The sequence below is a fragment of the Rhinolophus sinicus genome, chromosome 8 (assembly GCF_057876585.1).
Source record: "Rhinolophus sinicus isolate RSI-liver-muscle chromosome 8, RSI-T2T, whole genome shotgun sequence".
NCBI classification, from domain to species: Eukaryota; Metazoa; Chordata; class Mammalia; order Chiroptera; family Rhinolophidae; genus Rhinolophus; species Rhinolophus sinicus.
In genome coordinates, this window is record NC_142508.1 from 55,971,985 (window position 1) to 55,982,658 (window position 10,674).

Sequence of the window (10,674 nt, forward strand, 5' to 3'; positions counted from 1 at the left end):
GAACTAGGAAACTTACTGTGCCCATTCCTCATGCTTGGCTTGTTGCAGATGCATTGTGGGATCTCAGGTGTGGGCTCCTGTGGACCCCTGTGCAGGGTGATGTGTGCCTTCTGACCAGAATCCTCTGGGGAAGGAGAGGACAGAGGCACACAGAGGAGGAGCAGGCTGTAGCTGTATCTGTAATGTTTTATTTCTTATCGTTTGAATGAAATCTCATGGGAATTGTGATGAGCGAAAAAAAGTCAATTCCAAAAGGCTATGTACTGTATTATTACATTTATATAATCTTCTTGATATAATAAAATCATAGAAATGGGGGACAGATGAGTGGTTGCCATGGGTCAGTGGTTGGAGGGTTGGTGCTGAAGGTCACCATGAGGGACCTTGGTGATGATGGAAACATTTTGTATCTAGACTGAGTCAGTGCCAATTTTTGCTTGTGATTTGTACTACAGTTTTGAAAGACGTTGCTGTAATAGGAAGCTGGGTAAAGGGTACACAGGATCTCTATGTCCTTTCTTACAAATTTCATGTGACTCTTCAGTTATCTAAAAATAAAAAGCTTAATTTAAAAAAAGAGGGTATAAGGTAAATATGGCAAAATATTTCAAATATCTTGGAAATCTGTTATATTTGTTGTATGCTTTTCATTATTTTCTGAATGTTCGAAATATCTAGTGAAAATAAAGCCCTTTGGAGTTTTATCTAGTCAGCCTTTGAAGTACGCACCCTTGCCCAACACCCGCCGCTGGGCCTCTCAGGCTGGAGTGATGGAAGCACCATTCCCTGGGAGCTTTGCTAGGGATGGGAGGTGGTCCTCAGCTGTGGTGCTGACCCAGCCGAGAACCACCCTTCTGGCCTCTTACTGCCCTTATTTAACCTGGGAAAGCACCTAACACTCCTGGAGGGCTGGGACTTCCCTGGGAGTTCCCACACTGCTCTGCTCACTGTCATTGGCACGTTAACAACATGGGCAAAATTATACTTCCATACTGATTCTTGGTGACAGTTCTAGACTCAAAGAGCTATAGCAAGGAAGGCTGTCTTCTCAATAGAATCCTTCACTTTGTGTATTATAAGAAAAAGAGACACACATACCAGAATTTATTATATAGCTTAAATCACAACTTGACATTCAAAAGGGACTAAACGAGACATGCAGAATAGAGTAAATGTAAAAATAGAAAAGAACGTCCAAAAGATCAGTTAGCTAGGAAGAGAATCTTAGTAATCATTAAAGAATCAAAGCGTTTACAACCTCGTGTCACGGGAGGGACTTGGCTGTAGCAGGGCTATTCACATGGATTCTGAATGACAATCAGGAGATATTCCTTATCTGTGGAAAGATATGGACAAAATTAATCCAGTCTAAAAATTAAATGTAATAAATGAGTACTGCAGCTAATCTGTGTTTCTCTTTGAAACATTTGGGCCTTGTGTGGACCAGTGGTTTCCCATCCTGGTTGCACATCAGAGTCACCTGTCAAGCTTTCAAACAATACCATTATCTGTGGCCCAGCCCCAGAGATTGTGATTTCTTTGGTCTGGGGTGGAGTCCAGGTATCAACCATTATTTCTGTAAAGCTCTCCAAGTGATTGTAGTGTGCAGCCAGCGTGAGCACACAGGCATGGAAAAGGCTTTATTTTATAGGTCATTCTGATTTTACAGATGCACTACGATAGAGAAGAGTGTTCTAGACTAGATTTAGGAGCCACGAGTCCTGTTTTACACTAATGTATACCAACAGTGTGAATATAATTTCTTCAAGGAAAGAAGTATTTTGGTGGTTGCCATCTTTTGGTAGGACAGGTGAATGGGAGCTCCCCACAGGGAGAGTTTAAAATCCTACAGGCCTTTGGGCCATCCTCTCTCTACTTTATCCCCTGGACGGGAGACATTTCTCCCATCTCCAGAAAGTCTGTGCTAAGTTCACTTAACATGAGACCTACAACTCCTACATTTTTTTGATTAGTAATAAACACACATGGGAAAAATTCCACTTCTTCAGAGATCACATTCAACGTTAATGTCACAAAAGTTTCAAGTTGGAATTTTCAGATTCAACAATCTGTCTTCATTTTCTAATTGAAGAACATTACGCATCACATTGCATATTAAAATCTGTACTGCTCGTTCTTGGAAACAAAGCTTTTATACACTAAAGTCGAAAGATGCTTTAAATATGAGATGAAATGCCAAATTACCTGGAGCGACCATGATTTCATGTTTCTTTGATCTGATCCTAAGAAAAGTTAAGTCGTTCTGAGGATCAATATCACGGACTGTGCTCTTGGCTTTCATTGTCAGTTGATGAAGAAGACCGGCATATTGAACAGTTGTCGAGTTGTCCAAGGTTGTTCTGATTGGAATGCCTGTTATGAGATTTCATTTGGGGTTAATTTTTTTTTCTGATTATAAAAGTAATATGCACATTGTAGAAATATTGGAAAATACTGGTAATTATGAAGAGGCAGAAAAAGTGATGGCTGATATTACCCACCGGCAACAATTGTATTTCCTTCTAATCTTTTTATCTTCACATGGATTTTAAAATACAGTTGGGTCAAACTTTAATTACGGATTTCACTGTTGCCTTTTCCTTCATTTAAATGACAGTATACAAGTTGTCCTTGTTGGTGACAATGTCATGAGCATTATTTCGGATGGCTGTACACTGTACTCTTTTATGGATGTATCATAATATAATCAATCCCCTAATGTTGGATTGTTAGGCAGTTTTTGTAGCTAATGGTTTGATGAACATTTTTTGTGCACAGAACTTTTGGCAGTTGTAAACAATTATTTCAGTACTAAGTGAACATATTACTATACAAAATACAATTCCCCAAGTGTCCTGTCTATAGCGAGTCTGCTTTGAAATGCTTGGTTTGTGACGTCGTGCTAGTTTTCTCCCCTGAGGCCAGAATTAGAAAAGGGCATCACTGTACAGGCTAGAGAATATATGAAAAGGGATTTTCAAAATTTCTTCGTAACATACAGTATTTAGCAAGCCTTACATTTTATATTAGAAAATACAGTAACAAAAACACTGTGGATTTCCTGGGCCTTTCCTGGTTTGCACTCATTCTTGGTTTAAACATTATTAAATTTGGCTACTTGTGTGCTCTATTATTCCATTATACGAGTTTAAAACAGAACCTATTAATTTAACTGGAAAAATCTAGCCAGACAAATATACAAGTATAATTCAATTCAGTTGAAATCAATCTAGCTCAATTTGGGTCCCTTAGTGCTCAGTGCTTAAGTAACAGGTGCTGTGCTATGTATTTTACATATATTGTATCTAATCAGAGGTGGCCTTCACATTATTTCGAGAACTACCATAGATAGCCAGGAAAGTCAAGGATTTTATTTGCAAATGTGTCTTTAATTTAGGGGACATAGGAAGGTGAATTTGGGATCGCTGTCAAATTCTTCAGGTCCCTGAATTAAGGCCAATCAATAAAAGAAGCGAATGTGTCTCTTGGTTTCCCCTCAGAGAATATCATTCCAGAAAGTGTTAAACAAGACGAGCACCTCAAGAGTGGAACAGCATTACAAACCTAGCATTTTACCAGTTTTTCATGAAACTCTTTGAGAGCCTCAATTCTGACTTTGAAACAGGATCATTTCTTTCTCTGTAAAGAAAATTGTTAACTGCATAATAGGTCTTTCTAAACAATACAAGAATAATATTTACAGGAAAACCAATTCAATAAGTAAGTCTTTATCTAAAACTTGTTAATTTCTGTATTATTATTTGTTGGCCCAGTTCTGTCTTTCACACCTGATGGAACATCACAAGGCATGTGTCTTTCACAAGCAGGAAAGTGAAACGTAGCAGGCACTCAACCTGCTAAGAGCACTTTTTGATGACTAGTTTTATTTTGCAGCTTGAGTTGTGACTACCTGCATTGAATCTGCATTGCTCAGTGTCAAAACAAGAAATACAACCAGAATAAATTATTTAAAATGGAGATGACAAGATTATGAATCAGATGCTCAGGCCTATTTAGTTAGTCGATTCATGATCCAAGTCAATAAATTAAACAGCTAGCCTTTCTGAATAGTTAGTGCACACTGTGGAAACTCGGGGAGTTTCTCGTATCCCCTGTAGACATTTGAATAAAAGAAATCAACAGATATTTTTGGAGCTCTTGCTTGGTACCATGCAAGGTAATTAAAAAATAATTTATTAAGGAGTAATTTTAGCACATGGTATAATATTCATCCACTTCCCCTTCTGAGAAGTAACCACTGCTCCTGGTTTCTTCGGTATCTTTCCAGAGATATCCTAAGTCTATTCAAGTATGTTTGTGTTTTTTATTTTAATTGTATCATTCTCTATTCTGTATCTAATTTTTTTTTTATTTAATATACTTGGGAAATGGTTCCCCTCAGTACACAAGGCTAGGTCATTCACATTAATGATGACGTAATAGGACTGTCGAATGGATGCTTCGTAATATGCATAACTAATATGTTCCCCTGAAGGGCATTTAGACTGTTTCCAATCTTTGACTCTAATAAACAAGGCTACAGAATATGTTTTTGTACATGCCATTTCACATTTGCATGTATGTGTAGGACAAATCCATAAAAGGGAACTTCTAGAACAAAGACTATGAATTTGATATTGCTGAATTTACCGCACTACTTTAAAATATGACTCTTTATGATCTTAGTAAGCTGGTACTCTTCCATTGTATATTTGTACTTCGGTTGATAGATTGTATTTCAAAAATAAAAGGAGTTGGCTGGGTGGCTGATAAAGTCTAATGAAATTCAAATGATAGATTGTTAGAAATGTCAAGAATATTTAAAATTGAGAGCCTACAGAAATCAGGCTTATATACATAAGAATAGATGACAGAGGTGACTGCCTGGGAAATATATATATATACACACACACACACACACACACACACACACGCCAGTATCTAATTCAGTGATCAGTGCTGTAATATTATAAACAATGAATGGTTTTATAAATGGGAAACCAATGTTAACAATCTACTCTAATAAAAACCTATACTACGCAGCATTGGGCTAAATTGATAAATTTTCTTTATTGTCATGAATAGGAAGTCTATGGTTCAATAATGGCGAAACCAAAAAACTCTATTTAACATAATGTATGATGAAATCTAAATATATAAACACGGTAGCAGACCTGCCTAACCACAAGTAAAACCTGAAAATATATTAAAGTGATTTGCCTAGAATTAGTGGACTAAAACTACTAGTAGAGAACAAGAACACATCATCACCATCTTAAGTAAATATTTTCGGTATCAAATTTCGTGGGACTTCTGAAAGCTACAAAGCTGAACTGCAATAAATGGCACTTTTATCTAAAACTGAGTAGGTTGTTGAAATGGAGAGTTTTATTATATTCTGGTCACACAACTTATACCACATGCTATTAATAAACATCCTTGTCATACCCTCTGGTTAATAATCTGACCGTAAAAAATAAGCCCCTCATTTATATTTTTGGGAAAAAAGGTTAATTTGGATTTCAGAAAAGTGCCCTGAATCCTAATACAACCTTATTATCCTACTAGAGGTTAATTAGAAGTTAATGGGTATTAAAAATATTTTGTTGCCTTTGGATAAGGAAAGTGTTGAGAAGCCTCAGGAAAATAAAGTAAAACTCACTTTTAATTCCACCACTCGTTGCTAATCACCATAAAATATCCCAGCCTTCCCCACACCCCTATTTAAGTGTATATGTGTCTGGATATATTTATGATTAGAAAATGCTGATTACTGCTTTCTTCCCTGCTTTTTTCATCTAATATTGTGAGTCGTTTCCCATGCCTCTAAATAGTCTTCAACATTTTAAATAAATAGTTCCTCAAGTAAATATTACATAATAAACTAAAACATTTCCCTCCTGTTGGGATAGAGTTACTTGCCTATTTATTTATTGCTATTCTATATGACGCCTCAGTGAAGATCCTTTGTACCTAAATCTTTTCTTCATTACTTCTTAGGATAACTCCCTAGGAATGGAATTACAGAGCAAAGAGTATGGATATGTTTCAGATATTTGATGCATATTGCCAGGATTACGTACTTGAGACTAAGATCTTCCAAAGGAACACATTAGGTGAGTTGTCCTGGATGTCACAGGTGAATATACCTGTACTGGGTTGAATAATGTTCCCCTCAAATTCAGGTCTACCCTAAACCCCAGGACGTGGCCCTATTTGGAAATAGGGTCTTTGCAGATATAATTAGTTAAGATGAGGTCATCCTGGATTAGGGAGGACCCTAACCCAATGACTGGTGTCCTTATAAGAGAAAACAGACACGGAGGGAGAGGAGAATTCCACATGATGGGAGCAGATTGGAGAGATGTGTCTACAAGCCAAGGAATGCCAAGGATTGCTGGAAACCACCAGAAGCTGTGAGACAGGCAAGGATGGATCTTCTTGTAGTGCCTCCAAAGATAGCCTGGCCCTGCTGACACCTTGATTTCAACTTCTCAGCTCCAGAAATGAGAGAGGAATAACTATCTAATCTTTTAAGCCATTAAGTGTCTGATACTTGTTACCACACACCAAAAGAAATGACATCACACAGATAACCCATCTTAGGGGGTGTGGCAGAATTTATGCAAATACCTTGAACTAAAATCAGTTCAACCAGAACCAAGCGCTGAGGTTGGATTGCTTCCTGGAAATATTAAGCATAGCTCATGACTTACCTGTAAGGCGGATCTTAAATCCATTCCCTCCTGATCACTCTAGCTGGGTGAATTTATTATATTCATTTGATGTTAATTTTAATTTAATTTTATTATTTTGTAAAACACATCAAATGTTTTATCTATACAAATCAATTAAAAATTCCCACATTCTCAGAATTATTTATTTATAATTCTCTTAAGTGTTGGATATTGCGCCGGTACTTGACAATTATTATTTCACATAATTATCACAACTATCAATAAAGTAGGTTATTTTCCATTTTTAATGATAAGGGAATTGAAGTTCAGAGTTTAAACAGATTTTCAGTTGGTAGTTGCTCAATAAATATTCACTGATGGATTTGCTCCAAAATAGTGATTAGCTGTGAGACTGTTGCCAATCCCATAGTGGCACCATGATTTATGTGAAGTAACTACTCTTATTTCAACTAATATTCTGGGATTTGTGGCACCTCTGGCCCTTCAAATGAAACCAGCAAGAGTCTTTAAGAGGCTGCCATAGCTGAGCATGGAGCAGCGTGCCAGAGAAATGCTTTGTGGATTAATAGGGACTGTGGAGTGAGAGCAAGTTTCAGGTGTAAGTATACAGATTTCATAGGTGGAAATGTATTGGCCATTCTTATGCTATAGCCGCAAAGACTATACTGTAAATTACATTACAATTCTCAAGGATTTTATTAAATATGGTACAGGAACACTTTCGTTTAAAATGAAGACTGAAACTCTGTACCCTTTATGATGTTAAAACAAAACCAAACTACCAATGATGATAGTCCCCCAATCTTCAACATAAAAGTTTTACTGGTACTCCTGAAATGTTAGAGTTACCTAAGCTTTAAAAATTAGTATAGTGTTTCTTAGGCATACACAGACATTTTTAGACACGTCTTATTCATATTTCTATCCCTACATCTTAGCAGAATGCTTGGCATGCAACAGATACTCAATAGATGTTTGATAAGTAAATGTTATAGCTAAAATACACAAAATATGCTTTTTATTTCAAAACCTGAGATGCCTATCTTACGGATTGGCACAGCAAACAGGTTCTTGGTTGGCTTCTGCACGTCAAGAAGGCAGCCTGTGATGTATTTACCTTCTGCATTTACAACCATCGTTCCAATAACCCCTTTATGGCTCTGTATCCTCTTTAGGGTTTCCTCCACCTCGGCCTGGAAGAGATCAGGATGACAATTAAGCAAAGGGGTCTTTGTGGTGACCCCCATCCTAAAGAGAATGATGTCCAGTAAGACCCCTCCTCACCTAGCTCCTTAACCTAAGGCACTGGATGCTATAATCTCAAGCTTTGAGAAGAGAGCTTTGAAACTGTCAAGTGCCATCTAGAAGCCTATACAAGACCCCCAATATACAACCCTGACAAATCCCTTGGCCTGAACTCATCTAGAGACAGAAAGCTTATTGCCTCGTGAAAGCACACTCCATTTTTATCTGTCTCTACTGGAAAAGTATTCTTGACATTGAACAGAAATCTGCTCCTTATTATCTTTCTCTCATTGATCTTTCTGTATTCATATGAAAAATTCCTTTTCTACATTATAGTACTTTAAATATTTATAGAGCTATATCGTTGCCATCCTTTGTCTAAAAGTATCCCTTAATGAGAAATCTTACTTTCAGTCCTAAATGTTTCCTAATCGGGAGTTCAGATGACTAAATTCAGGATATTCTGTAAAAATGTATTCCAGGATTCTCGGCAACTCTAGCCTGGGTCTCAGTGCAAATTGAATGTTCAACCATGAATGATTATGTTGGAACCCCCATTATTGGGTTTTAAACTCAGTTTTCTGAATGAATCTTATGCATAAACTATATTGTATCAGTTTCCTTTCCTTCTACAAATGCTACAATCAAGAATAATCTTTTTCAAACCTGCATGTTGTTCAGAACTGAGTGATCAGTGGATATTCTGAATTCAAAGAATATTCTGCAGAATCTCTTGATGAGGGTTTGTGGTATTTTTCTTCCCAACATTGTACAGGCAAACATTATGTTACTTTAGTCAAAAGGGTTTTTGTTTGCACCTAATGTAGACAGGAAAACTTATTTTGTCTTTTCTTACCACTAGAGCGAGTGTTTTCTGAATTTCAGGCATTTATGTATTTGATTAATGATTTTTGCCATTACGAATACCATCTATGTTATTTATCTAGTACGTTCTTTAATGATCTCACTGCTCAATGCTTAAATAAAAGCATTTGAAAAAGAAACTATACGTCACTACCACAAATGGAAATCTGGTATCATTTGTTGTAAACAGAAATAACCATGAAAAAAGGGAGGGGGGAGAGAACATATTATTTAATTCTACCCTAATGAAATTGCTGAGCCTGATGTCTGTACTTTAGTGAAAAATCGAAATTACTAAATGATAGCAGTATTAATGACCTAATAGTGCCAGAAACTTTCTCCTGGATATAGTCTAAAGGATGGGGAAGAACATCAAATGAAAGAGGAATAACTTTCTCAGATGTAATTCACTCTGCTATTTGGTATTTCTGAGCCATCTTACGTAGCAACTAATGTTTGTATCTCACTTTGGGAAACATTGCTCTAAAGCATAATAGCTGTAGAGGGGATTAATAATTTATTACATTTTTTGCCACCTTCAAGTGACCACAGCTCCTTACAACAACTGTCCTCATTTATTTTTTCTCTTTTCTCTCCCAAATGCCTCTCTCTGCTCTTCCCAGCCTTTCCCTCTTTCCCAGTTGTTTTCTCCTTTTGTGATTTCTGAGCCCTCCTGCTACAATAACTCGACCCACATCCTTTTCATTCCTCTCTTAAAACTCGTTGCTTTCACCTTGCTTTCTTCAAACTTTCCCGTCTTCACTTTCCTATTGATTGATTTGATTCATTTATTTACTCACTCACTCTCTCTCCTCCCTTTCCTCTTTGTTTTCCTGTCCTCTCTCTCAATATCTCCTTTCCCCCTCTCTCCATTCCCTTAGGCTGCTTTTCCCATCTCTTTCTTCCCCTTCAGGGTGATTTTTCTCTTTATCTCGCCCCTCCCCTTTTCAAACTTCCCTCGTTGTGGAAATGTCTCATCCCCCACAGGACCTTTCATCTCTTCAATCTCTCTTCTCTTTCTCGCTATCTTCCTTCCCTCCCCAAGTACCACCCCTTAGATATCTTTCCCCCAAGATAGCTTCCCCATCTAGACATCGTCCCCGCTTCCATGGTCACCATCTCGTCCTTCCAAGGTCTCCCTGTCGCCCCTCCAAAAAGCTTCTGGAGCCCACAGCCTTCGCTGCGGACACCCCAGATTTACCATCACGCGGGCGGCGAGGCTCTGGGCTCAGTCCGGCGCCACAGCTGCCCGGGATGTCAACAACGCTTCCAGCCGTTGCTAGGAGACGGGGGAGGAAGTGACCTCCCGGAAGCGTGGGTACCCGCGCCTGCGTGCGCAAGGGGCTGGCAGTAGCCAGGACGGCTTTTCCGCCCTGAAGTGGCCTGGCTCCTCCCGGCCGCCGTAGGAGGTGGTTGGGGCCCGTGGCTCCCAGCGCACACCTGGGTTTCCCCCAGGCCCGCGGTGCGGGGGGGGGGGGGGGGGGGCGCGCAGGAGCGGAGAGGTGCCTAGGCCGTGCTCCGGGTCATTCGTTCGCTCATTCATTCATTCCTGGAGGTACGCCTTGATGTAACAGTCACTTCCTCATTCAAGACCACCTACCACGTGCCTGGCTCTCCTCTGGGCGCAGGGTACATTCCACCTGTAAATGCGACAAAAGAAGCAATACTCTGCGAGTGTGATACCTGCCCTGGCGCAGATACCCAGGGAGGGGGTGGAGACCTCAGACTCGGGGGTTGAATAGACTCAGTTGCCTGTGACACTCTGCGTACTTCGTTTAGCACTCCTATGTGTACAGCGCTGATGGGTTTGTTCCCCCGCCCACTCCGTAGTTTTTTGTTTTTTAATTAAAGAAGAAATATATCTTAG

At 38.9% G+C, this 10,674-nt stretch overlaps 1 protein-coding gene across 2 annotated transcripts; it reads right to left on the reverse strand.

Annotated features, from left to right (window-relative positions):
• Positions 1-1,057: 1,057 nt before the first annotated feature.
• On the reverse strand, positions 1,058-10,159 carry DYNLRB2 (dynein light chain roadblock-type 2). 2 transcript variants are annotated; one of them, XM_019753846.3, is made up of 4 exons: positions 10,009-10,159; positions 7,816-7,891; positions 2,206-2,373; positions 1,058-1,336 (listed from the first exon to the last, which is right to left on the reverse strand). In XM_019753846.3, the coding sequence occupies exons 1-4, from the start codon at positions 10,009-10,011 to the stop codon at positions 1,293-1,295; spliced, it is 291 nt and encodes a 96-aa protein (XP_019609405.1). In that variant the 5' UTR covers positions 10,012-10,159; the 3' UTR covers positions 1,058-1,292. The 2 variants fall into 2 exon arrangements, with proteins under 2 accessions (XP_019609405.1, XP_088656346.1); XM_088800220.1 differs by having other exon boundaries at positions 9,924-10,056.
• Positions 10,160-10,674: the final 515 nt, after the last annotated feature.

Bases quoted from the DNA above. Each gene is read 5' to 3' on its own strand.
- DYNLRB2 (XM_019753846.3), bottom strand. The intron at 2,374-7,815 runs GTAAATACATCA...ATCTCATAACAG, and splicing joins GATGGTTGTAAATGCAGAAG to GCATTCCAATCAGAACAACC. The intron at 1,337-2,205 runs GTAATTTGGCAT...ATCTTTCCACAG, and splicing joins TGAAATCATGGTCGCTCCAG to ATAAGGAATATCTCCTGATT.